The 26,855-nt window shown below is 50.9% G+C and overlaps 1 protein-coding gene and 1 long non-coding RNA gene across 2 annotated transcripts; one reads left to right on the top strand and one right to left on the bottom strand.

Moving 5' to 3' along the window:
• Positions 1–6,422: 6,422 nt before the first annotated feature.
• Positions 6,423–8,875, top strand: LOC134150655 (uncharacterized). Its single transcript, XR_009960703.1, has 4 exons — positions 6,423–6,490; positions 7,126–7,267; positions 7,652–7,873; positions 8,538–8,875. It is a non-coding gene; the product is annotated as an uncharacterized LOC134150655 (long non-coding RNA).
• A 5,156-nt stretch (positions 8,876–14,031) lies between these two features.
• ZW10 (zw10 kinetochore protein) lies at positions 14,032–26,697 on the bottom strand. Its single transcript, XM_062594685.1, has 16 exons — positions 26,562–26,697; positions 26,250–26,384; positions 25,016–25,117; positions 24,752–24,829; positions 24,453–24,612; positions 23,847–23,996; positions 22,964–23,155; positions 22,136–22,299; positions 21,298–21,480; positions 20,561–20,799; positions 19,024–19,095; positions 17,881–18,050; positions 17,156–17,286; positions 16,490–16,621; positions 14,975–15,177; positions 14,032–14,167 (listed from the first exon to the last, which is right to left on the bottom strand). Exons 1-16 carry the CDS (start codon positions 26,682–26,684, stop codon positions 14,047–14,049), a joined length of 2,355 nt encoding a protein of 784 aa, XP_062450669.1. The 5' UTR covers positions 26,685–26,697; the 3' UTR covers positions 14,032–14,046.
• Positions 26,698–26,855: the final 158 nt, after the last annotated feature.

Here is a 26,855-nt window from a genome sequence, read left to right as displayed (position 1 = left end):
CTAGAAATCCGCGCCTTCTCTAAGAGCGGCTGAAGAATGCAGAGTTGGCGTGGGATTTTCTGGCGCGGGCTCGGCTCCCCCACGGCAAGCAGCCCGGGCGAGCCCCGGCAGCCCGTTAGACGCGTCGCCTCGGCTAGCGCCTTCGTGCGGGCCGCTCGCGGGGAGCGGGCGGGCGTCGGAGTTCAGGGTGGGCTTCGGGCTCCGTGGTGGCCCAGGTGGCACCTGCAACGCGCCCGTGCGTGTCCCAGGGCGGCTTTGCCGCTGGTGCCGGCCGCCGTCCGGGGAGCTGCGTGCAAACCCGGCCCCGAGGCTGCAGCTTCCTGCCGGGCACGTGGCTGTAAGCGCGGCGGAGATGCTGGTGAACCGTCCGACGGTGTCTTTTCCTTCCCTGGAATTTGGGCGTTTGCAGCAACGTGTCAGGAGAAAGCGTCAGACCGCAAAGCGACGAGATGGACCGTGTTCGGAAACGGAAAAGAGTGAGCGTGGTAATAATTGCTCCTAGCAATTACTCTCCTTTGCCTCGTCTCTGAGAAATCTCTCGGGGTGCCTTCGCACCTGAGTATGATAAAGCTAGTGGGAGCATTTCATCTCTGACATCTCGAAATTCTGTGTTTATTAGGTGATTGAGGAGACTCCGGGGTCTGCGCCCCTGCTGCCCGTCACCCCTCCGGAGAAGCGCAGAGGAGCGAGGAGCGAGGCGCGACGGGCCCTGCGCGTCGCCTGCGAGGAGGGCGGTCGGGGACCGGTAAGTTGGGAGCATCTCCCTCGAGGAGGGCTTTTAGGAAGGGAAAATGCACCGTTCAGTAGTAGCATCAGGAGTTTGCCCTCGCTTCTCAGAGCGTCTGGCGGGCCTGAGACGCCTTTTTCTTTGCTCCTGTACCTTTGGTGCTGGATAAGGGAAATCAGTTTGCAGAGCTGGCACTGGCTCGTTGCATTTCCTCGCTTTGCTCCCGGAAGTCTCGGCCTTTGCTCGGGCACCTCCGGGGGCGCGGTTTCTGCCCCCGCCCCAGACCTAGGCGAGGTGCTACGATCTTTGCTGAGAGTTGCCTCTAAATTGTTTCCCCATTTGCTTTGTGTGGTGCCAGCTGCTCTTTACATAAATGGCTGTATCAGGTTCTTAGGGTAGTTCCTCTCCTCAATTTAGTCTCCCGAGAAACTCATTTTCTTGAGGTTGCCTTCGCTCTGCTCTGTAATCCTTACGCAGCAAATTCTCTCGGGAAAGGGGCCGGAATGAGGCAGAGGCCGCTCTCTGCTTTGCGTGAGCCTCTGTGCTGCAGCAGGAGGGGTTGGAAAAAGCATCAGGAAAGCGGATGCCCTTACTGTAGTGACAGAAGTGAAGGGTCTGGGGGATGGGGGCAAAAGCAATTTAAAAGGAAAGAAGCGCAGGTGCCCCGTGCCGCCGTGACGGTCGGCAGCGGGGGAGCGAGGTCGAAGCGGGGCGCTGCCCGGGCTGCCGACGTCGCTGCCTCTTCCCCGGGGTGATTCCTCTCCCTCTGTTAGGGCGTGAAGCTGCCAGTGCTGCGTGTCCTGCGCCAAAGCTGAACCTTACCCACCTGGTACCCGAGTGTGGGAGCAAGCCTGGGAAGCGGTGAGTACCTGCTCGTTAATGGATGTTGATGTTGCACAGGCTGCTCCCGCCCCGGCGGCCGTGCAGGGCTGGCAGCGCGCCCGCTCCCGAGCGGGGGCCTCCTGGCCGGGCTGTCGGAGGGGAGGGAAGAGCAGGGGGAAGCTGGCGCGTGTGCGAGGCCTCAGGGCCGGGGAGAGCTGCACGGTCGGGTGTCGGGCCGGGTGCGTCGGCCCGGAGAGGGCGCTGGGAGGCGGCGGCTCTGGCGGGGACGCGCCGCTCTTGGCCTCGGGCGCTCGCGGGCACGCGGACCCTAACGCCGCTGTAATGATGTATTGCGCGCAGGGCTTTTTTCGCTGGCTTTGCGAGGATGACCTCAGTGGCGGGGAATACGAAATAAATCGCTGGAATGAGCGGTAGAGTGACAACGTGTCAAATCTAGACTAGCAACTTTTTAGTCCTTGGAAATATCTCGATAGGACTGGACATCTCTCTGAAATACGGAGAGATGTGTGGTTCCGTTAGTTTATATCCTGTGTGCACCTGCCCTGTCTAGCTTCCTTTCCGTCTCCGCATCCCGCCGCCCGAGGCGAAGAGGAGCCTTTCTGGACGGTTTCCCGTCCGGAGGGTTGGAATAGGGGCCTCTCTCGGAGAGTAGGCGCCGGCCGAGACGGATGAGCGGCCAGATCCGGTCAGGCGCGTCCTACCTGTTACGGGGACGTGCGGGCTACGTGTTGCGAGGCGCAGATTGAACTCTGCCCTGACCGTGATGGTATGCGTAGGGCAGAGCCATCCTGCCCTTTTCCGGAGGGCTAAGGGCAGAAAGAGCGCGGCGGATCTTGGCTCTGGGCCGTTACGCGCCTGAGGTTTGGTCGCGCCTCTGCGTGCCCGGCGTTGGCTGTGGGCCCCCCCCCCCCAGGTCTTCTGGCGGTGGTTACTACGGATTTTGTTGACTGCGGCATCAACGCTGGGAAAACATGTGCCAAACGTCCAGGCCCATTGGTTGTTTTGAGACTTGGCAGACAGCTACCGGGGTTAGACAGGTTTTCAGCTGTACTTTTTGGCCATTTCTCTCATTGCAGGCTAACAGAAGCTGCCTTATCTCACTGAGAAGCGTGTTTGCTAGACGGGAGACCAAATGCAGAAGAGAGGAGCTGAGGTGAAGGGGGAAGCGGTCCTACGGACGGGGCCCGAGGCGGGGGGCAGGAGGGGGTCCCGAGGCGGCGGCCGGGGCTTCTCCGGAGCCGGCGGCCGCACCGCCTCGCTCCCCGCCTCCGGAGAGGCTCGGGGAGTGCAGCCCCGCTGAGGGCAGAGTTTGGTGGTGTTGGGCGTGACTGTGGGGCTGCTAGCAAATTGGGGATTTTGTCAGCTCTCTTGCAAAGAAGAGCTGGGAGTGTGTGGAGAGCGGAGCAGGCTGAGGAGGCTGTTCTCCTCCCCGTTGCGTCTGGCAACGCTCCCAGCTGTCCTTGCGGCCTTTTCCCTGCCTCTCCCGAGGACTGCCAACCCTCTATCTCTAAGCAGCAGGAATGTTTTAACTGGTGAGCAGGTGGGGGTAATGCTCCTGCCCTTAGCAGTGTTTGTAGCAGCTCCCGCTTTTCTTTCAAGCAGTTCTCTGCATCGTTTCTTCCTCTCCAGGGTCCTCGCTGCACAGGCGGAGCCTGTCCCCTCTGAGGAGGCTGGCGGCGGGGCAGCTGAAAGCTGGGGTGCAGCCGGTTTGTGCGCGGCGAGGCGGCTTGGGTTCCCGGCCTGCGGCCGGTGAAGCCTCTGGGGAGGCCCCCGAGTTTCCTCTGCTCTCTGTCAAATCAGAAAGAAAGAAATGGCGAAAGTTGGCGGTAGGTAAAAGCGCCCTAAGGAGCGCTCCCTATGGCGGTGTCTGGCGCCGGGTGGGAAAGGGCGATGGTGGAGCTGTGCCGGCGTGGGGGCCCTGTGGTGGGTGAGCCCCGATGCTGGGTTTTGCCCCGTTCCTCGGGCGCTCCGCGGGAGCGCAGCCCGCCGCTGCCGCTCGCCCTCCGGCAGCCGCCGGCCCGGCGCCCCGGCCCTCCCCGCTCCCCTCGCCTCTCGGCCGCGGCGCTGCCGCCCGTCTGCGCGCCGGTTATCCGCCCTGGTTTCCTCTGCCTGGGGCCGGTCCCCGTGGAGCTGGACGAGGGTGAGCTGCGCAGGAAGCCTGCGGTTGCCCGTGCCTCGTGCGCAGCCCGGCTGCCCCTGGCCCCGGCTGCTGCGTGGCTCCGTGCCTCAGCAGCTGCCGGATCGGAGAGGGCGCGCGCCTTCGTCCCGGGGCAAACGAGTCCTGCCTGGCTTGATGCTGACCTGGCTGCTTTGCACTAGGTCTTCTCTTTCTCAGCTCCTCTGGGGTGAGCGTGCTCTGCTGGCGGAGACTTTCGGGCCTCTGGGGTTTTGCCGTGGATCATCTGCAATTTCACACTGCAGCGCCTCAGGTATAAGTAAGTGGTAAGCACTGGATGTAGTTCTGGGCCCAGAGTGGCGGCTCACGTGTTGCTTCTCTGAAGGCGAGCTCTTCTGGCGGCTGGCAAGCGTCGGGCTGCTCCGCCTGGACGCGGTCTGAGGCTTTGAATGCAGCAAACGCAGCTGGGAGCTCCCGGGGCTCGTTAAAGCTGAAATCCTGTTCTGCCTCTGCGGGGGCTGTCCGGCTGTGACAGTGTGGGTGGGAGAGCTCGGAGACTGTGGGGAAGACTGTACAGGTGGAGGACATGCGCTATCAGGCTGTTACTGCTGCCTCGGCGACGGGCCAAGTGTGGAGGGCAGAGCCGGGAGCGCCTCCGCTTTTTGGAGCGCAGAGGTCTACGAAGCAGGCTTGCTCTGAGTCGTGTTGGAGCTGGGGAGGATTTGAGTAGAAATCGGCTTTATTTCAGCTCTGAGACGGACACAGCCAGAGCCGCCTGCTGGCTGTAACTGGGGGTCATAGAGCATGCCGTGAGGCAGACGGGAGAGCTTTCCTCCTCCGCTGCGCTGCTCCGGGTGCTGCAGCCGCTGTCCTGGCCGAGCGTGCCTCACAGCAGAGCTTGGCTTTGCGGCGGGGGGCGAAGGGGCCTAGCTTCTGTGTTGGACAAGGTGGAAAAGAAGAACTTGGCTCTGTGTTTTAGCCTGTGCTCTGGTTGCTCCAAGGTCTTTCCAGGAAAGATAAGGCCTGCTCACTGGGGTTTAAAGCAGCTCTCCCTTCCTGAAACAGCCTTTGCCGCTTGCCTTGAGGAGATGTTGCTAAAAGCTCCATGGCCCATAGTCCCTGGGGGGAAAGCGTGCTGGGCAGAGAACGGTTCTTGGCTCCGTCAGGCCGAGCGAGAGGTCTCGGTGCACGCCCGCACAAAGCACGTGGCGGCGGCGATGCCCGAGGACCTGGCTGTGCAGAGCCCGAGCGGTGCCGTGCCGGGTGTCCCCGTCTCGTGCGCTGCTCGGCAGGCCCCTGGCACCCGTGGGACCTGCGGCGCGGGGCGCTGGGCTGGCAGCGGGTGCCGCCCTGGGCAGCGCCGGGTGCCGGGCTTGCTGGGGATATGTGCCCCGGCTCCAACGGCCAGCAGCCCTCACGTGTTGGGTCTGGGGAGGAATGTGTCGGGTAGGGTGCTGAGAAGGCAGTTTCAGGTGCTGAGAAACCACTCCTCTTGCTCATCCTGACTGAGTCAACTGCGGGCGAGTTTTTGCTTTTTGCCGCTGGAATCTGAAGTGTGTCATTTGACAAGGTAGGCCAGATCTTTGTGTTGATGTATGGGGCTGTGACGTGATCAGCTCTGACAGTGTTAGGTGAGAGGAGCTAATGCCCGGCCTGGCGCCTAGCAGCGGTGCTCTCAAGAAGGAGAGCAGCAGGCTTTGCCTTCATTTCACTGGCTCCTTCCTGCCAAAGGTGATGTGCGGGGCAGGGTAAGCTGAGGTGGTGCTGTCGTGGCCGTGTAACCCGCAGGGGCCTTTTGGTGCTGCTGGCAGTGTTGGTGAAAAGTATTTCCATCCATTCTGCTGTCATTATGTTTCCTTCCTGTGTTTGTAGCTTTTTGGCCTTGTTTTCAGAGCAGTACTGGTTCTTGTAATTGATAATTTCAAATGCACTCTCCCATCTTAAAAGCAATTAATGTGCATAATTTTGCTTGCTTGCAGGAGGAAAGTAGTGACTAAGGTGCTATTTCTATCACATGGTCAGTGAGTTTTAAGAGGGGCTGGGCGAGAGCAGCGTGGAGCAGCGCAGCAGCGCCGACGTGCTGCTGTGCCCGTGCCTTGCTTTGTGCGTCGGCAGCCCGGTGGTTTCTGCAGCTGGCCTGCGGCACCCTGTGCCTTGCCCCGCAGAAGCGGGCACCCTCTGCGTCCTGCCTGGGCTGTTCCTTGCGGGGAGAGTCTGCGTGTTTGCCGTGGAGCCTGCGGCCTTGCATGCCTGCTAAGCTGTGCTGTGGCCAGAGGGTGCAGAGCTCATAGGGAGCAGCTGGAGCCGATCCAGGTGCTTTGCAGTGTCTTGGCTCCATTTCTGCACTCCTGAGTGCTCACCTGGCGTCTCTGCTGGTGCTTCCTATCCTCCAGCACTACCTGCAGTTGCCAGCGGATGGGAGACGACGCCAGCACTGGCTGCTACAAGAGGTGAGCAGGGGCTGGAGGCAGGGAGCGGTGGGACGGTCCTGGGGTGTGGGGTCTACTGGGGGGCAGGGCGGTGCAGGCAGCTGAGGAGCAGCAGCCCTGCGCAGGGGGCTCCCAGCCAGGAGTGGTGTCTTGGCTTGCAGCCGGCAGGCTGTGGGGGTTGAAGCGGGGGGGCTGCAGGCAGGCTGTGCTGTGTATCTGTTTTGAGGGCTCTTAGCAGGAGCCCTGGCTGCTGCCGCAAAATGAGGAGTGCTGAGGTGTCCTTTCCCGTCAGCCAGGTGCCTTTCAGCAGCCAGGAGTCAGCTCTCGGGCCAGCTCCCGGCTTCCCATCTGCTGCCCCACCTTCTCTGGGTGCTGGTGGGTGCTGCATGCTGCGAGTGGTGGAGGGGGGCTGCCTCGCACGGGTCTCTCTGTGCATGGCTGCTGGGCGTGCCGGCAGCGGGGCTGGTCTGCAGGAGCGCTGGCACCCCGGAGGTGTGGGGTGCTGCAGGGCTCTGCCTGCACGTGGGGCTCTGCTCTGCTGCCCACCCTCCACCTGCCAGCTCAGGGGGCAGAGGCGGCTGCCTGCCAGGTGCTGCCTTGGCTGGAGGGGCGCGTTCCCCAGGGGCTCCCAGCCGGCGTGGTGCGCTCCTGGGAGCGGGAGTGGGGCTGGGGTGGGGGGGCGTGGGGGCTGGCCCTGGACAGAGGTGCCCTTCAGTGCAGTGCTGGTGGCTCTGTGCAGAGCGTGTGTGTGCTGCTGGTGTGTGTGGGGAGACTGGAGCTGTGTGCAGGAGGCCTGTGTGCCTGTCGCCTGCCTGCTGGGACCTGCTCCCTGGTGCCCAGTGCTGGGTCTCTGGCTGGGGTGACGCCTGGCCTGGCCACGGTGAGCTCCTGCTGCGGCCCCTGTGTCTGCCTCCCCCGTAGGGTGCGTGGGTGTGAGGGCCGGGCTGCGTGTGGGAGAACTCGCTCCCGCTGTGCAAAGCGCCTCTGCTTTTCCTGCCTCCCCGGTGCAGGTTGCCGAGATGCTGAAAGAGGCGCTTGTCCCCCTGATTGATCGGCTCCAGGAGGTGCGGCAGCTGGTGCATGTCTGTGGGCGAGCTCACTGCCAGGATGCTGTGTGCTGGCTACCCGCATGGGCAGATTGGTGCCTGCCAGGTAACGGCCGCCAGGGCCGGGGATGGCTGGGTGTGCGCAGCGGGCACGGGCCGTGCCGGGGCAGGGTGCAGGCCTGCCGTGCCGGCGTGAGGGGCACCGTGGGGGGCCTGAGCTGGGAGCTCCTGCAGGGAGAGCAAGGGGCTGTGGGCCTGAGGCATGTGTAGCAGAGTAGTAAGGGGAATTAGGAGGTGAGGCTCTGTGAACTGAGCTAGCAAGAAGTTTGGGGGTCCATACCTAGCTATGTGCTGTAAACAGTTGGGCGGCAAAATGTATCCTCAGCATCCTTGAGAGGGGAGGAAGCATGAGCACTAGCAGCTTTGCAGTGCACAGCTCCTTTTGGGAAGGATGGCGAAAGCAGTGCATGGCTATGTTGTGGTTTCACAGGCAGGAAAGCCAACTGGAATGGAGCCGAGCTGCTGCTGGAGCAGTGCCAGGCCTTGCTCTGCCTTGCAGGGCGACAGCGGGGGCCCCCTCGTTTGCCGGGATGGATCTGCGTGGTGCTTAGTAGGCATTGCGAGCTGGGGCCAGGGCTGCGGGGAGACCAACTGCCCAGGGGGTCAGACCGATCTGGCCCAGCTGCTGCCCTGGATTTATCACGGCGCTGAGGTAATCTGGAGCAGGTGGGTGAAGGTGTGTGTGGCCTGCAGAAGGCTGCAAAGCACAGCGAAGTGTGCCCTGGTGCATCAGCACCCCTTCTTGGTGTAGGTACTGGCAGAAAAGCAGAGTCATTTTAGTGAGTCAGGTCTGTGCAACTTCTGCAGGACTAGGGAGAGACAAGGAGCAGAAGAGAGCTGGGGTGATGCAGACCCGCAGTTCCTCAGCAGGGCCTTGCGACTGCCTTTCAGTACCTGGCTCTGGGATTAAGGCTCCCGCTTCTGGTGGTCCATCATTTTTTTTTTTTTTAATATAAATCAGAGCACAGCTTTGGGCAGGAAAAAAAAAAAGAACAGGTAGTAGCCAGCAGGGATTTGAAGCAGCTTGTTGGTTTCACTCTATTTGCAGATGTAAGAGACACTCCTGTGACCTAAAGTAGCATGTGGCTGTCGGGCAGCTGCAGCTCTGAGCTCCTTCATTGCATTTGAGGCTTGGTATATTTGTAAGAAACAGTGAGAAAGTCTGGACTGTTATGGCCCTACACTTGCCCTTGGGGGTGGGATTTGCCCTTATTCCTTTATTTATTCATTTAGAGTACTAAGTGTCTCACACTAGAACAACCTCCCACCCCACAAGATATTATTTATTTATTCTCCTCTTGTTTTTCCCTGAGCAGAACTAAGATCTACTAGAAGCAAAGGAAGGAGATGATACCTCCAGGAGCAGACGTTCATGAAGTATGCCTGGACTGTTTGTCACTTACAATTGCATCTGTACCCCCGACAGAGGCCTCACATGACACGGGGATGTAGCACTGACAGAACCCAGTCTGTGCAGTAAGTAAGTAATGCGACCTGCTCATTAAAGGGTCAAATTGAGGAAGAAGTGCTTAATAAGGAAGATAGAAAGCAGGAGAGCAGCATGTATGGTCAAGCATTAGCTCCATCAACCCTGTGTGTGCTGGGTGCTAATAAGTGCTGGAAAGAGGAGGGGGAGTGCTTGTAAAAAAATGCTGACTGCTACTTTAAAGGAAGCTTCAGTATTCCTGACCTGTGCCTGAGTGCTGTTTAAGCCCCACGGCCAAAAATAATAACGCTGTGGGAGAGCTGTTGCTTGTAAAAGTTTCTCAGACAGTGTTACCTACCGCTTATTAGTTGTAAGTTTCACAAGGTAATGCTACCCAATTTTTGCTGTTTAAAGGAAAATTTCATTAAAACCCTTTGACCATTTTTTTGGCTTTCCTACTTTCACCGCTTTCTTAAGCAGGTTTGGCTAAGAGGTGTGCGAGGGTGTAAACTGTACTTTGTTGCTTATATTTCATGTGATCCCTTCCCATTTTCCAGATAGCTAGGCAGGTGCTAAACTGATTTTAAGCACTGATATACATTCATTCACCCTTCCTTTTAGACACCATATAGGGAAACTTTCAAAGCACCTGAGGAGCAAGAGGAGTACAGGAGAAATCCCTTGGAAGGAATTGAGCAGAATTTGAAAATGCATAATTTGTAGATTATATCCTGACTTTGTTTGCAGCTCCAGTGAGCAATGCTCTGTATACACAGAGGTGTGTTCATCACCTACAGGAACATTCTCCTGTAAGACTAGGCAGACCCTTCTCCTATAGCCTAGTGTAAGTAAGTGACCACTTACTGCTTATCTCTGTGTAAGAGTAGCACCTGGAAGGAAGTAGGTCACAGAGGTTAAGAGTAGTACTTACAAAGCAAGTGCAAATACTGTATGTAAGTGACCACTTATACTTACCTAGACCTTTACACCAAATGGCTGAATGCTAAGTACTTGCTTAGTCCATGGGCTGCCTAGTGCTTTTAATAGACCAGATGATAGCTGGCTGTCCCTTCCAAAGGCTAGTCCTTCCTTCCTTCCTTTGATATGTGTGCTGCAACTTCTTCACATGTGTGGGGCCAGCTGTCATCCAGGTGCTGAGGGGGCTGGGGAGGGGAGACCCTTGTGGTCCGCCTGTAATGAGCACAGGTGTGGGGGGTGAGAGCGGGCCTATTGCCCCTCAGTGCCTCACTGATAGGATGCATCCTGCATACAGGAGGGCAGCCCCAAAGTGACTGCTTTCTCACTGAGTAAATGGGGGGAAAACTGCTTGCTTTTAAAAAAGGAAGTTGCTCTATGTAATTATTTTGAAAGACCTTGGGAGATCCTAAACTTAAAGCAGGTACTTAAAAGAAGGAGGTGATACTTATAGCAAGAGAGTAACTTATAAGTGTTAAGCAACTTACTCTCTGTATGAATTACCTACAAACTCCTTTTCCTCCTTCTTTCTTCCAAAACATTGCTTCCTTTGGAAGCAATAAGTTACTTGCTTTCTTACTTACGTACAAGAAAAGGTCTTTTACTTAAAAAACCTTGCAGGACTGATGTTAAGTAACTTTCAGTACTGAAAGCAAGACTCTGATGTCTCAACCCTGGTTGTTGTAAGCACAAAAGCGTGTAAGTAAAAGCAAAGCAAGTACTTACATAACTGTCTCAGTAAGTAGACCTTGGGAAATCCAAAGGAAGTTAGCAAACATGTAATTACAATAGGTGTCTGACAAATAATTACCCACACACCTAAAGAGAAAGAAACTCAACTCAACCTTACTTCAAGTACCGACAGGTTCACTGTTTAATGTCTCAACTCCTCCTTCTAATGTCTCAACCTTATGATACAAGTACTTACTTTTAAATTAGGGGTTTTACCCTGAGAAGCACGTGCTTCTCAGGGATTGCAATACCTTGTATGACCCCTTGTGGAACTAGTGTTGAGGCCCTAGTTGCTTACTTCAAAACCTCTTCTTAGGTGCCTGCTTATCTTTTCATTGTCCTTTTACCTTCAGCTCTTTATCTTACAGGACTGTGAGCAGCTTGCTAACTTTCTCACAGAACAGCATCCCCAAAAAGGGAGTCAACACAACAGATAAGCAAAGCCCTGTGATCACTCACAAGGAGACAAACCAAAATAAAGAGACAGAAGATGACCACGGCCTTCCTCTCCATGACCACCAGTGAGCTTCAGATGAACCCCCTAGGAACTCACACACTGTGTTGTAATCTCCTGGTGCATCCCACACATAAGGGGGGGCAGACTATTTAAGAAAGTAAGCAGCCACAAGCAAAACAGCACTGGGCAGCTGGGGAGTCTCTCTTATAGTATATGTGTGAGGGAGGTGTGTGTGTGCTTTCCTACTTTCAAGAAAGTATAAGCATTTGCAAGTTTGCTGTTGGCAGAGCTGAAAGAAGACTCCTTCCATTGAAAGTGAAGTGAAAGCGATAGCATGTATAAGGACAGGATTCCCTCAGTTGCTTTTGACAAAAAAGCAATGTGACCTAGGTTGAAGTAAGTACTTATCCTAAAGAAGGAAGTAGCAAGCACTTCTAACCTAGTGAAAACAACTCCTCTCACTTGTCTTTGAAAGCAAGTTACTTAAAACTTTTCATAAATTTAAAAGAATTTTTTCATAACTTCAGAACTTACTTACTTTCTTTGCTGCCTTTTTCTTGACTTAAGAAAGTCAAGTGACCCAAGACCTCAGAAGTAGTTTTCCTGCTACCTCCTAACTTCTGAGACAAGTGAGATTTCCTTCTCAGCAAGTAAGACCTTTGATGAAGTTATTGAATAGCAGGGAGGTTAAGACAGAAGTGGACTTACTTTTCTTAAGAATTGTTCACTTGAAAGCAACTTTCTTTCTTACTTAGCAGTAGGATCTTGTAAAAAAAGCAAATCATGTGATTTTTTAAGAAAGTTGCTGTAAAGAAAGTAAGAAAGTAACTTTCTCAAAAGAAGTCTAAAAACAAGCAAAAGCTAAAAATTGATTAGCTGTGAAAAGACCCTATGTTGGGTTGCTTACTGTTACTTCTTTTTTCTGTCCTTTTCTAGGTAAGAAAATTATGAAGAAGTACTTCAAATCACTGCTAAAAAATTATCTGCTTTGCTTTAAGGTTAGTAAGTAAGAAAGTAGCATACCTCTTTGAGCTCTCTCACTTGATAATGGCCTTTCTTCTTTAAAAAAGAAAGACCTTCAAATGCTTGTAAGAAGACTTGTGAAAGTAAAGAAGACCTTAACAACTTTCTTTACTTTCACAAAAGTATCGCGTACTACTAAAAGTAAAGGTCTTTTATCAGAAAGACAGAAGGAGGAAAAGCAGGCTTGCTTTTCCTCCTTCACTGTCGAAGGTTGACTACCTCAGACTGCTTTCTAGAAAGAGCCCTTTCAGGTCGTGTCAGATACTGCTGCAACTGCATTCTCTACCACAGTGATGCGGAGTCCAGTTGGAGGCCCATGGCTTGCAGCATCCTGCAGGGCTCAGTACTGGGTCCCATCCTGCTCAACCTGACCCCCACATCCAGGTCCCTGATGAAGGAGTGCCACCTGCACACCTTTGCCCAGCTCACCCACCAGCTCGGCAGCATTGGCAGAGAGAAACCTCCCAAGGCTCAACAAGGGCAGCTGCACTGTCCCCCACCTGGGGAGGAATAATGCCAGGCACCAGCACAGGCTGGAGAGCAGCTCTGCAGAGCGGGACCTGGGAGCACTGGTGCGCAGCAAGCCAACCATGAGCCGGCAACAAGCCCTGGCGGCTGAGAGGGCCGCTGGTCCCCTGGAGCACGCCGGGCGGACCACCACCAGCAGGTCGCAGGAGGGGATCCCGCCCCTCTGCTGGGCCCCAGCAAAGCCGCACCGTGTCCGGCCCCGGGCCACGCAGCCAAGGAAGGGCCACGAGAGCCACGCCTGGTCAGCCAGGGCAGGAGACCACGGCGGGGGGGGGGGGGGTCTCACCAGCATGCAGGGGTACCCAAAGGGAGGGCATCCAGGGCACAGGGACAACCTCTTTTCGGCAGTCCCATATGACGGGACAAGAAGCAACAGGCAGAGCTCAAGGCGCAGGAAGCTCTGCCCAACTGCAGGGGGGAAGGATTTCTTCTTCCCCAGGAGAGTGACGAGCCCCAGACCAGGTTACCCAGAGAGGCAGTGGAGGCTCCTTCTCCAGAGATGGTCAAGGGCCCACATGGATACAACCCCCTGTGCCATGCTCCAGGTGACCCTGCTGAGCAGGGAGGCTGGACTCACAGAACCACCAGTGTTAGAGAAGAGCATGGAAGGGACCTCTGGAGATCATAAAAGGCTCTGTGTTGAGACTGTGGTAGCTCTGACACCTACAGTCTATTTTTAATGAATTCTATTTGTCTTGCTTTGCCAGCTGTGGAAGTGAGTTCACCCCTTCCTTTAATCTAAAAGTGAACAGTTCCAAACCTTAAAGGTATTTTAACCCAGTAATGTTTTGCACTTTTACCAGTACAAGAAAAAAAAAAAAGTGATAAAAGCACAGAAAAAAAAGGAGTATTTATGGAGTACTTACATACACCAGGAACATGCTTCTGCCCTCCCTGTCCCCATCCTCCCTTGATTTTCCACTCTTGCTCTTTCCTACATGTGTGCTCAGATTTCCCCTGAGGGGCAGACCTCAACTGTTACCTCTCCCAGGGGACTCTATTATGCAATTTGCATAGATCAAACCTCCACAGCTGCTCTAGAAGAACAGCAGAAGCTCTCACAGTCTTATCTTACCTCAGCAATCCTTGCAGTGTTAAGTGTTGATTAGGGGTTTTCTGGAGGGGTTCTCACAGTGGGCAGCCAGGCCCCCAATTAAGCCATCCTGAGATGACAGAGTGCAGCACCACATCTCTTCCATGACTGCCCCCATGACAGCAGTGTCAGCTCTTGCAAAGAGATGATGGATAGAAGATTTACCTGAATTTCCCTATGCTGGGCTAAGAGGAAGTTCAAAGCAAGCAGCATAGAATTCAGCAGACATCATCAACAGCATCTCTTCACCAGGCATGTATGCCCACCAGCTCATGAAAAACAGCTTGGGCCTGGACTGGAGAGCCCTGGAGACCGTGGCCAGAGATGGCCACGTGAATGGAGCTAGGGCTCAAAAATGTAAACAGAGCACAGCCAGTTAGGTTTGGTGGGGTTGGCCTGGGGCCATTGAAGGTGGGTCGCATGTAGACACTTTTTTTTTTCTTCCAGTCAGGGCTCCAGGAAGCACTTTGAGCTGAGGTTCTCATGTATTGTTTGGATGCCTGAGGGCGAGCTGTATGACCCTTTTGTACTGGTATATCACAGGATCACTCTTGCTTTATCAGAAAACGCAACACATAGGAGTTAACAAACTTATTTAATTTTGGCCAGTGCCGCTGCTCTCCTTTCCGTGTTCTGGAACAAGGCTCGAATAAGGCTCTTCACTTCAGCTGGGGAGAATTCAGCCGCAAGAGGTCCTTTCCCATCCGCCCATCTGAACATCGGGAAAAAAAAACATCATTATTTATTTCACCAAAGTGCACAACAACTCCCTACTAGGTGAACTGTACAGCAAGTGCTCAGAGGGGCTATTTTAAGACTGCAGTAAATGCAGTGGTTTAACTAGTCAGCATCTTAGTGATCTGGTTTGTAAAAGCATATAGAAGTTAGATACAGTTAGCAGCATATTACCTCCACACAACAAATTGTGTCCCACAGGCAACCTGAGTTAGACAGGTCTATGTGCTTTGTTACCAGAGTCCAGCAACAAAACATGAGGTGCTTTCCTTTCCCTTTGAAATTAGGGCTACAGCCTGGAGTTTTTAATAAACAGGAAAAGTTGCTCTGCCCACAAGGTTCTCACCCATCTCCCAAACCAACCAAAAAAATTACACAAAACAAAAACTTCCCTCCTCTACCTCTGTCTGGGCCCAAAACTTTCTTTTTGTGTCTCCAACACCATTCCACCAGCAACATAGTGGCCTAAAATGAAAGGCACAAGCCATGGAGGAACTGGGGAAGGAACAGCTTTTCTGCTCTGTGACCAGCCTGAGGAGGACATGGTTCCTCACCATTCAGATGGCAAGTACGAAAGGGAGTACAAAACACACACCAAAAGAGAAAGGTCAGAGGAGCCAATGATACCCAATTCTCAACCTGCTCTGCATCCCTTCCTTAAAGGTATTGCCTCCACAAGAACAGGGTCCCCTGACTGCAGCACCCTGCTGCTGTCAGAGCGCTTCCCAGCTCTCTGTTACTGAAATAAAGGAGCACCAGGTGCAGTGAAAGTTAAGACACCTACTGATCTACTATCTCCTGGAGGTTGGCTTGCAGGATGATCATCAGCTCCTTGAACGTCATCCATTTCTGCACATAGACCGGAACCTCTTCTTGAAATTTCTTATTTTTGTCCTCTTCAGGGAACGGAGCGAAAACTTGGGGCCCTTCTTCAACCATGGTCCTGCAAAGCGAGTATAACCTATCTGCATCCTCAGCAGAGATATCCTGGAATTGAACACACATTACCACAGGAACAGTTAGATAACTTTCGGGAGTACAGGGCAGGAAGCAAAAGGAAAACCAGCAGCTATGCAAACACAAAAAAGCAGTGCATGGACCACACTTGCTGAAAGCAGCCATTCAGGAAATAACGTTCTCATGTCAACATAACTTAATCCTGTACAAAGGCACAAGTTTGCCTCAGTCCCCTCAGAACAATCATCATCTCAAACAGCAAGCGTTTCCTGGTAAGACAGAGTTGTTACAATGAAGTCCAGAAAGTTTTATAAGAAAACTGCTCTGATTACTTGGATTGTGCCTGCCAATAACTGTGGCTTCATTATTGGCCTGGTGTAGGTATCCTGCAAACTAGCCATTACGGGGGAGAGCCATTACCAGCTTACTTCATAGCAGGGAGGCTCTCCATACCTGCTGCACTTACTTATACTCAACACCTACAAACATGACAAACCTCTCTGCTTAAGACAAGATGAAGTTTTCATTAAATCACAGTGGCAGTTTCCACTTTCTCTGTTTGATTCCCAGTTCTGGGTGTAAGCAATTGCCAGGTTATGCTCAGACAGACACTATAATGATGTAACCAAAATACCTTTTCTAGGTAGGAAACTTTAGGGTTATCAGCATCTGACAGTTAATTATCCTTCTATAGTACATAAGAGCTGAGGCTTTACAAAAAATTTTTGCTATGACACTAGAACCTGCTTTATCTGTTCTGATGCAGTTGCAATCTGTACATCTCTTATCTCTGATTTTAATGAGAGATAAAAATGCTGAGCCGTGCACTAAAGCAGTGTGTGCTTCTAGGGGTGACAGCAGACATTCTTCATCATACATCTGAAATAGTCGCAGAGCAGCAGAGGTTACCTCACCTTAAATTCTCATAAGACAGCAGAAAGTATAATGACATTCACAAAGCCTACACAGGAATCTGAGCCCTGGGGCCCTTCAGTCTCAGGACACCAGCTACCTTACTTACCCTGAGAAAGAAGAGACCAATCCACAGAGTTTTTTCCATACAGTAGGAGTGGCATACCTAAATCCAAATTGAGCTGCACACAAAGCCACTTCCCCACTCAGCCCCCTGATTATACAGTTACAGTATCACTGTAAGAGTATATATGGTCTCAAGCAGATGCAAGTTATGGGTACCCTGGAAACTGCTCACACACAGAAACCCAGTTACCAGCTCTGTAGCAGATGATACCAGTTCCCCTGACATCTGATTTGGCTACAAACTTCCAGAGGCCCCAAATCCTAGTCATTAGCCACATTTGGTACATCCATCTCACGCAGTTACCTCTAGGGCAGCGATCCTAGTGACAATCTCTGCGAGGGCTGTGTTCAGCAAAGTCCCCATAGCCTTGCAGTATACATTCACAGGAAGGACATCTTGCCAGACTTTTCCCAGTCTTTTCAGCTGGTGCAATACCTGGAAGATAATGCATAGATAGCACGTAGCTGTTATCAAGCAGACTATATACCAGATATACTCCATGGCAGGGTGACTATCAATGAACAGAACCCAGCTTCAAAAGAGGAGTAAGGCAATCCATTATCAAGCTATCACATGCAGAGCAGACGTTCCTGGAGGAAAAAAAAGCAGTACATTCAGTTGGCATTACAGTGCAAAGGGCGTGACCTTTTCAGACATGCGATATATCTTTTCCTAGAAGACATCAAATACAGTCATTTGGGAACAAGTCTTCCAAGGTTATTTCAAATGTAAGAATTTTTTTTTTTTCTTCCCACCTTGGAGCAAGAACAATTGACCCCAGCACGCTTCAATTTCAGAAAAGAAAACATAGCCCAGGGAGAGAGAATCTAGGCCAGCAAGGACAGCTGTTTTCAAATTCCACTCCACCAAAACACCACACACTTCCCAGCACTGAGACTGCACACCGTACCTACTCACGGACAACAGCTACAGACAACAGCGTGCTCGGCCTCAATTCGCTTGGCTTACCTGTCTTATTGCTTTGTTTGCCGCACAGTAGTTCTCCTCATCATCCATATTGGAAAAATTCCTGGCGCTTGACAGCCTCTCCAGTATTTCCCCCTTCTGCACTCGCATCTGGGCCAGAAAACACTCCATTCCTTCAGGAGCAAACAAGAGCAGAAGGAAGCTACAAACCTGCTACAATGCTTTGTTTTCAAAGCAGTTTCTAGTCTCCAGTCAGCCTCATACAGACAATTTAGCCAGGCCTGCTCTGTCAGTGACAGATCCAATTAATTTCTTGCAGAGCTTGGACTGCCACAACACTTATGAGAAAGAGCCAAGTAGCAAGGGTCATCGTGGATGAGAGGCTCCTGTGAGGCTGATACAAGTACATCTCAGATTGCATTTCCATAGAGTGACCTAAAGAAAGCATCAAAAGACAGAACAGCAAATCTCAAAATACCCGGTGAGCACCGCAACATCTCACCGGATAAGAAACTGTTCTGGAAACCACACGCTGGACAAAGAGAGCCAGGCTAAAAGGAGGAGTCAAGCCCTAAAGACCATCTGGCTAGACTCATAAAACTCTGTCAAAGCACATGACACACAAAGCATGAAAATTCTTAAATAAGACTCCACTGCTCTAGCCACTAGCCCCACTTACTTATACTTTAAACCAGTCATCAACAAATGCCAGAACAAACTACCACTGCACATGCCAAAATACTTCCACATTGTAAAGGTAGAATTACCAAGTCTCCTAAACCCAGGTACCATATCTACAAAAGTCGCCGTTCCATCACACAGGATGCTCGTCAGGCGGTACCGGAACTGGTGTCCCAGGGTGAGCAAGTGGTGCGCAATGTACATGCAGTTGTTGTGATGAATGGCTGCAAGCTGGGGCAGTTTTTGAAGGTTCTCTCTGTCCCAGGAACAAGGAAGAGAAAAGAAGGTACTTTTTTAGACCTGGCTCTGTTAGAGATTTTCCACACCCACCTCTGAGAAACACAGGCTCTGTCTCTGACAAACGTTGCAGGTATCTAACTGCGAGCAATGCTTTGATAACAATATTAGTCAGCACAAAAGCATTCAACTTCCTGTCAGATGCACAGAAAACCTTAGACACAGAAATGGCATTTCATGGCTAGAAAAACAGTACCTCAGCATTCCAAGTGCATGCTGCACCACACCATTTCTACCAGACTTCCAAGCAGGAAGGTACTTTGTTACAGCATGTTGATAAGGGGGGGGGGGGGAATAAAAAGGAAGTCTTCTCAAAAATTACACCACTGATCTCAGACACAATCCTGTATTTTTTAAGTAAGTCTTTTACAGACTGCTTGTTCCTTTACAGAGAAAGGATCAGGAGCATCAGCAAACATCTGAATCGGACCCAATGTCAAAGTTTTGTGCCTGGATTCAAACACAATTGTTGTAAGAGCTACTCACAAACTATCCACAGCCACATAACCGTTCAGAATATCTTACGGGCTACCCCTTGTCCATGTCAAGGTGTGAATCCATTCTAGTAACCCAGTGGAAGGGCATCCTAAAGTTGCGCTGCAAGACTCCGTTAGGTTCTGAGGACAAAACTTTAGCTCCTGTTGCTTGAGCTGCATGTACACAAGGGTCATAGAATCAATGTGCCTCATGTTACAGATGTATTAAAAACAATCATCTCCTGACTCATAAGACTGCAGTCTCAGAACCTGCAGAAACTCAGGCAAATACTCCGTAGGTAATATTTAACAACAGGTTAAGAGCACTAGCTTTTTCCCCACTGGAAGAAGGCTCTAAGTAATCTGGCTTTGGCAGACAGAGAGTAAGTGACACACGCTAGCATTGTTCTCTCTGCAAAGCAGGCCCAGGTAATACACACAGACACACACACTTACTTGTGGTATGTTGGCACTACATCATAAAACAGCTGGAATATATTCCTCACAGAGTAGAAGAGCTGTATACAGCTACAACAGAAATAAAGGCTCACATCAGTTTGTTAGTAAAAACAACTTTTGTTTTCTGTTGCATTCTTCTCATTCAGCAGTCAAGAATACATAATTTACTGGAGATTAAAGACATTTTGAAAAAATGGCTAAATGACTCTCCTTGAACCTTCTGAAAATCCTATCTTTGAGGTAAGACCAAAAAAAAAGGGGGGGGGGAGACACAAAGATGACAACCGCTGCTGCCGCCTCTTAATTTTCAGTCAAAGACCCACTTCAACTACAAGCTTCGGCACCTTCCAAAACTCCCCTTTTCTCACTTTGATTTGCACCTAAACAATACTCCACACGGATAAATCGCAAATATAACATCCCTTTCTCACTGACAAATCACAGAGCACAGAAACCGATGAAAGCGCCTGCACTGTTTGTTTTCCGTTTTTCCCTCAAAAGCTTCTCCAAAACAACCAACCAGGTTTTGTTAGTGGTGAGGCACATTTTCCTTACAGACATGAAGAAGGAATTGTCAGGATAACTTACAGCAATATCAACAAAAGCAGCATTCCGGAGAACTAACAAAGGCTGCTTGCAAAAGCTGCGATGACCTTGTCCCACAGAGGCCAGGCACCTGGCAAGGTCCGCGCTCTGAAGTTCAGTGGGGCAGAGGAGCTTCAGACCACACCTCAGAAGGAGACGCATGAAACCCCACAGACAAGGGGATATTGTCCCTTCTTCCAATAGGTGTGTGCAACACTCAGCCCTCTCTGCCACAACACACTGAAAGGCCCTCAGTAACTAGGAAACTCTCTCCCTCTGCAGATTTGCCATCTCCGCTTTACGAAACAGAGCAAAGCCTTGTGTACGCGCTTCCACAGAACGCCTGAGCGATTTCGCCAGAGAGCCCCGACAGATGCAGACCTGGAGTTCTTTGCTTTTACTCTGCACGTACGCAAAGAGCAAATAAGAAGTCATCTAAGAATGGGCTCCAGCACTTAAAAGAGGAGTGTTTTTTTTTTTTTTTTTTCCCTCCAAACCAAATGTTAACCTTCTCTAAACAAGCAACATCTAACACAGGGTAAAAATCCTAATGTGATTGGAGCAGCAGCATTTCTCCCACCTAGGAAACTGGAGCCACGAACTGCCTTAGGCACACCACAGAGTTACCCCACTTTCACTGCTATAGCAGTTAAAATACAATAAAAACCTACCCGACCGCTCCCTGATAACACAGGCCCAAAAGGCTGCTTGGGCAGAGCACTGCAGGGAGCATCCTTCACAGCTATTCCTGGTGTACCACTCTGCTGCACATACCCAGAAACTCAGCCTCCAGCCAAAACACACACCTCTTTTAACGATCCATTCTAATTTTTGGACAACATTTTCTGCTCTTCTAAGTTTATTTTACCATACTAACACCTGCTTAGGGCTGCCAAGGGCAGCAGGTATCTCACACCCAAGAGCTAGGCTGCTGTTACAGAATTCTTACCACTGATCTGTGCTGGCTGTAGCCTCCAAAAGCGTCTGATAAGCCAGCCCCATTAGTTTCTCGACTGATGAACTGATGCGGCACGTGGGTAGAGAAAACGTGTACTGGCTCAGTTTAGATTCATTCTCCAAATTCACCATCTCATTATGTGGAAGTTTTGACATTCTCTGTGTTTTTACATTATCTCCTGCCCCAGGATCAGGAAGTCTCGGTAGGGCTACAGAGGAATCAGGTGTGATCTACAGGGGAACACGAGAGAGGCATCACATAATTTAGAGCCCACAGAAAGGGGACTGCACAAGACAACGAAACACCCGCTGACAGAGATTTGAGACACTAGATAGGCTGCAAGGCTGCAGAGGTCTCCGCTAGAGCACACCTGGTTTATGGATGATTCAGCAGTCCATGAACCACAAACTACACAGTGTTTCATACCTAAAAGCCAGCTCTGTTATGTGATATCTAAATTTTTCTTGTGCTTTTGATGACAGTCAAAAAAGCCTATAATACTCAAACCTCAAAAATTTTAAGAAACACCATGATAGCAGAATAATCCACTTACTTAAGCATCATTAAAAAAAAAAAAAACACACACACTTTGCCAAAAATCCCAAATAACCAGAAGAAATCAGTCCCACATTAAAAAAAAAAAAAACCTCAACTATTTTAGGCAATCCTTCTTTAGCTAAGCTATTTTTCCACATTAAAAAAAAAGAGTATATTGTAACATTACGCACCTTTACAGTATTGTGTATTTCTGAGGTCATCAGCTTTCTGGCTGCCACAACAACATCCTGGCACTTCTTGTTAGCAAAGTGGGAATTGACATTACGGGCGTATTTCAGTAGGTCAGTTGTGTCTCCTTTCAAAAACTGCATGTTCTTCAATGCTTTTTCAAACTCCTCCGTGGATCTAATCACCTGAGAAAAGCAGACATAGGTGCTACGTTAACACTTGTGCACTCCAACTCACAGTTTTCTAAAAATCCAACGCCAAAAATAAAGTAGGGCATAAACTCTTCCACTCAGCCAAAAGCAAAGTAGGAAACTAAGTTTCAAGGGACCCTAACCATCTACCAGTTCTTCAACAACGCTTTTGAAATAGCCGGCTCAGTTTGAGGGCCAGAAAACACAATAGTACTTGCTTTGCACTGCAAGTTTGTTCCCCCTGACTTTGCGGGCAACCTGATTCCTAAATCAAAGGAGTTATCTAGTCAGATTTCATTGCACGGGCCTACTTGCGGCAAAGGGACAGGAGCGTTTGTACTATCACTGCTTGTGATAGTACACAGCCCCCTCTTCAGGCAACGTTGTCTGGCCACCCCTCACTAGCAGCAGTAGGTTCCGTTTCATTCACTTAGATTTTTAAAAATCTACGTTGCCTACACAAAAGCCCCCGTGACCATTACAATCAAATACAAATACAAAGTCAAACACCGCAGTAACTTTTCAGCCAGCCTGGCTGGCTTCCTATTTCACATGATTCCAGATCAGCAATACAGAGGAGAGACACCTTCTGCTGAAGCTGCCCACCTGGAATTTCTGCCACGTGCATCTGAAAGATTTGGAGCCCTACCTCTACATATTGCTCTAGCTTGCTGCTATTGGTTGGAATTGAATTCACCAGACAGTTCTGAATGAGGCAGTCAGATAACTCTTCCCATATCATATCGCCCAGCAGCTCTGACAGCGTAACCTTGCGTTCCTTTCGGTCTTCCGCACGCTCCTCAAGAGGAACATCTGTATTCGAGAAAATTAATGGATTTTAATACACCTTTCTCCTGGACAAGGCCCTCCATCGGTTCACTCAATCCCTCCTGTCAGAGCAGCATTGCTCAGCTGTTCCACAACCGCTATTAACAGAGGTATTCTTCATATCTAGGCCTTACCAGGCGTGTGGATTCACTCACCTACCAAAAGACAACTGAGTTTCTGTGCAGGTTGAGCCTTCCCTGGCATGTTTACTTTGTGAAATGCTAGCAAAGCTCAAACCAGTTTCTAGCCAAGGGAAGATCCCAAATGGAAACAGCCTGATTGAGGAGCTCCATGGACTGCAACACGACTCCCACCTTTAAAACCTATGACACGTACAGATTATCAGTGCAGCAACTTCTCTCAACAGATCCTTCACCATAAAAATTTCCTTGATTCTTCAGAGCCAACATGTATTTCTTTCATTCCCATAGTACAAATGCACTGCGAGTGCTTGGACACAGCCAAGTACAGTTTGACAAGGTGCCAGGCTGCTCAGGAGCACGGCACAGCAAGTTAAAAGCTACTCAGGCCTTACACACAAACCAATACTGCTTAACAACCAGATGATCCAAAAAGCTTTTCCTACAATTACACAATCCGGGTGCCGATCGGCAACTCACTCCAGCTTCAAGAGGGAGAAACTACCTACTTAGTAGATACTTGTGAAGAACTTCTAGAATCAGCTTAATCTTGTCAAAAACCTCCACAGGAGAGGCATTATCCAGGTTAGGTTCCTCTGACTTAAAGTGCAGGACGACCACATCTGATTGTTCTTCTACCAACGGCCAAAGAGACGGGTAGGAAATCAGTGGCTTCAGGATGTGCTTCAGCAACAGCTGGCCTGAGAAAGGGGAAAAAAAAAAACAAAAAAAAAAGTTTTCAGCAGCAGAGGGCAGGCTGCTTGCTCCAGTGGGGCCCACTAGAGATTACTTTGGTTACAGGGATTCTTCAGATAAGGCAGAGAAAATGCTCCCTTGACTCCCTGTATGAGGAAACAGGCTTGTGGTAAAAACACTAGGTTGGTTCTCATTCAGGCCCACTTTACTCAGGTGAAACACATAAGGAGGCCTAACAGAGAGTAGCACACTTAATCAAAGCAAGAAACAATCTAAACAGCCAGCAGCATTAAATTCTATCTTAGCATCCGGCACGCTTCCCGATTTATAAACACCTGGGAAGGCCGCAACCCTGAGACTGCACAAAACCAACAGTCACGCTCCTTACAGAGAAAGAGGCTGTAACTGGGAAACCAGTTCAAACATGAGACCATGAAACCACATAGCCACAACTTACTAAAACAGTTTACTAGAATAACCTGACAGGAAAGGATAAATAATTCTGGGCAATTTCATATTAACAAGAGCCAGAGGTTTTACCTCACGCTTGCTCGAAAACACATTCCCAAAAGAGCAAGATATCTCCCAGCATTCCGACGTGGATTTGGATCTCAATATCCACCTTGAAACAAATCTGAGCTCACATCCACCCAGGCTTCTACAGCTATGTGCAACAGGAACCAAGGTCTATCTTACCAAAAGTTTTAAGCTTGCTGTGCAGTTCTCCCAAGACAGCAAATGCCTGTAGCACAGAGGCAACAGGCGGACCAGCAATCTCCTCCTCTTTGGACGCCACTGTGCATAAGTGCAATTCTGAGTGCATCACTGACTCCAGGCTGCCGCTTTCTAAAGAAAGAGAAGAAACATCTCTGCCAGAGTAAGGCCAAACCTAGAGCAGATCTGAGAAGCTACCGCATTGCTTAGGTAGGAGATAAAGCCAACTCTCCGTTCCTACTGAACGGGGTTCCTAGAATGCCTGGTAACCGCTCTGCTGTTTCATCAGCTTCTAAGAAATATCACCCAAGGAGTCAGATGAACATTCAAGCCCAGCTGAAAAGCTGCCAACTGCATCAGACTGCTTGTGGCGGGACCTAAATACTCTGGAGCGGAAAGAATTTCAAAGAGCACTGCCGCTCACCAATCCCCCTCAGTAGGATGATGCAAAAGGCAGAAAGAACTCATTAGATCACCTTTAGTTTAACATTCCTAGTTGTGCAGAACTTGCAACCACACTTTTTTCAAATAATGAAAAAGAAATAAAAAAAAAAAAAAAACAGTGAAACCAACTAGAGTTTTGTGTACCTTTTGAGGGAGGAAGCTTCCACTCAGCCAACTTCTGCCACTCCTCTCCTAGATGATAGAGCATATTCTGCGTCTGCACCGTTAGCTCCGTGCTGAGCGCTTTCAGGATCTTCAGCTCAAAGCCCTTACGGGACTCCAGCATTTTCAGGCTGCTTCGTGCCTAGCGGTAAAGGCAGAAACAGCCATACACAACATACGGACAACCGACGCCCCAACGGCCTATTAATAAACAGTTCTTGGGAAAGGCGTTGAAAGTGTTTATGCACAATATTGCCACGCCCTTGAGAAGCCATCATTACCTTTTCCAGTTGCTGAGCTGCTACGACATACTTCTTTTCCAGCAATGCAGTGTTATACTCCTTAATAGCTGTATCAAACTGCAACGAACAAAGGAAATCATAGAAAACTGCACATCTGCTATAAGACTACAACTTGTTAAACAACATGGCTAGAGACAGGAGCTACAGCTGTTTACTCAAAAGAGAAGCCCAGAACAATGCTGTAGGCTGAGCAGCAGGGAGGAAAACAACCGTTTCATGATTCTAACCCGCTCCCTCACTCACCTCTTGTAACTTTTTCAGAATACTCAGAACCAGCGTGTCTCGCTCCAACTGCTGCTTCAATTCAGTAAATTCAGCAACAGCAACATTTAGATCTCGCTGAACCTACGATAACAGGCACGTCAGTTCCATTAGCATGTGGATGGTGATGTTGAATGCTGATGCTATCTGACACATCTCCTCTAAAAATAAAAAAAATATACAATATTTAAAGTTCTTCTATTATAAGACTAATTTAGGAAGGAGGTAAGAAAGACTTAAAATTGAGTCTATCCGCTCTGGCATTCAATACCGACCGTGTCTTCCTCTTATAGGGTCACCTATTTTACTTCTTGCTAGAAAGCTCCTTATCAGCATGGGAAACTCTAATAACCGTTTCCTCTTTAATACATTACAGTTTTTTTAAAGGGACTATAAGAAAAGTTACTTTCAAAAAGCAGTTTAAACAACTCTAGCAATCCTTCCAGTTACCCGTTTAAAGGGTAAGAACATTTGATCTGAGCCTAAGGTTAATTGTCAATTAATAAAGTTACAGAGACCATGGAAAATACTTGGCTTTTGGACCACCAAAGGTGAAATTTACTCCAAGAGAGTGAATCTGACCTGGCCGACAGCAGAGCCCCAAATACAGCACTGGTTAATGCAAGGCCCATAAGCTGGGTATCTAACATTTGCGTTTTCTCCTAGTTTAATCGACGTGTTGTTTCTTCCCCTATTTGTTTGCTGCTCATTGCATTGTGCTCTTCTGGGAAGAAGAATGCCACATACCAATCCTTAAACTCATCATAAAGTCAATCAAAGGAGAAAGGAAGATGTAGAGAACAACTCTATTCCCACCTGTGGGACCTGCCCACATTTTCCACAGAGACTCCAGCAGACACACACAGCTACGATTCAGGTGGCACACACTTAGTTCCCATCTCTACAAAATCACTGCGCAACCAACACTGGGCCATCCCACTACCGTGGGCTTGCGATTTTCTACTGCACGGTTACAAGGCTGTTCCTTCTCTCCCTCCTGGAGGCACAAGACACTCTTCCAGTGAGGAACAGCAGGTAAGCGCCGAGCTATCCCTTGATTACAACTCTTTGTGCACACCTCTGGCAGAAAACACACCCGCGCAGCAAGCATCATCTCAAGGCATTAATGAGGGGCGATGGCCTCGCGGCACAGGGGGGCAAGGGGGCTCTGCAAGCCCAGACCAAGCCCCCGAGGGCCGCCGCGGGGGTGCCTGACCTCGCTTTCGATGCCGGCCCTCAGCAGGTCGATGCTGCTGGACAGCCCGTCCACCTGGGACACCAGCTCCTCGGCGCTCTGCATGCTGGGCAGGAACTCGTGGTACTTCTTGTTAATCATGTTGCAGACTTCTCCCTGCGGGGCGGGGGGGGGGGGGGGGAGAGGGGGAATTGGGGGGCTCGGTTACCCTCCGGCGGGGCCCGTCCCGGCGCCCCGCGAGCGAGCCGGGCGCAGAGCTCTGAGGCAGGGCGCAGCTCCGCCGCGGGCCCCTCGCCCGCCCGCCCGCCCGCCCCCGGCCCCGCGCCGCCCTGCCTTCAGCTCCTCCACGCGGCGGGAGAGCCGCCCGATGCGGGTGCCCAGGTCCTCCTTGTCGAGGCGGCCCGAGTGCGCCAGCACGGCCGCCACCAGCGAGCCCGCCGCCGCCGGCACCGCCATGGCCGCCGCCCTCCTCCCGCCGCCGCGCGGCACCACGGGAAGGCGCTACGGGTGCCGGCCGCGGACACGCTTTCTGCGGCGCCGCCCCGCCCCGCCCCGCCCCGCGCGGCGGCGGCTCCTCCCGGCGGGCGGGGCCGCGCGGGCGGCGGCGGCGGCGGCGGCGCGGGCGGG

The sequence above is a fragment of the Rhea pennata genome, chromosome 24, assembly GCF_028389875.1.
Source record: "Rhea pennata isolate bPtePen1 chromosome 24, bPtePen1.pri, whole genome shotgun sequence".
In the NCBI taxonomy this organism is placed as follows: Eukaryota; Metazoa; Chordata; class Aves; order Rheiformes; family Rheidae; genus Rhea; species Rhea pennata.
The sequence above is the reverse complement of the archived record's forward strand: the minus strand, read 5'-3'. Positions and strand labels throughout refer to the sequence as shown.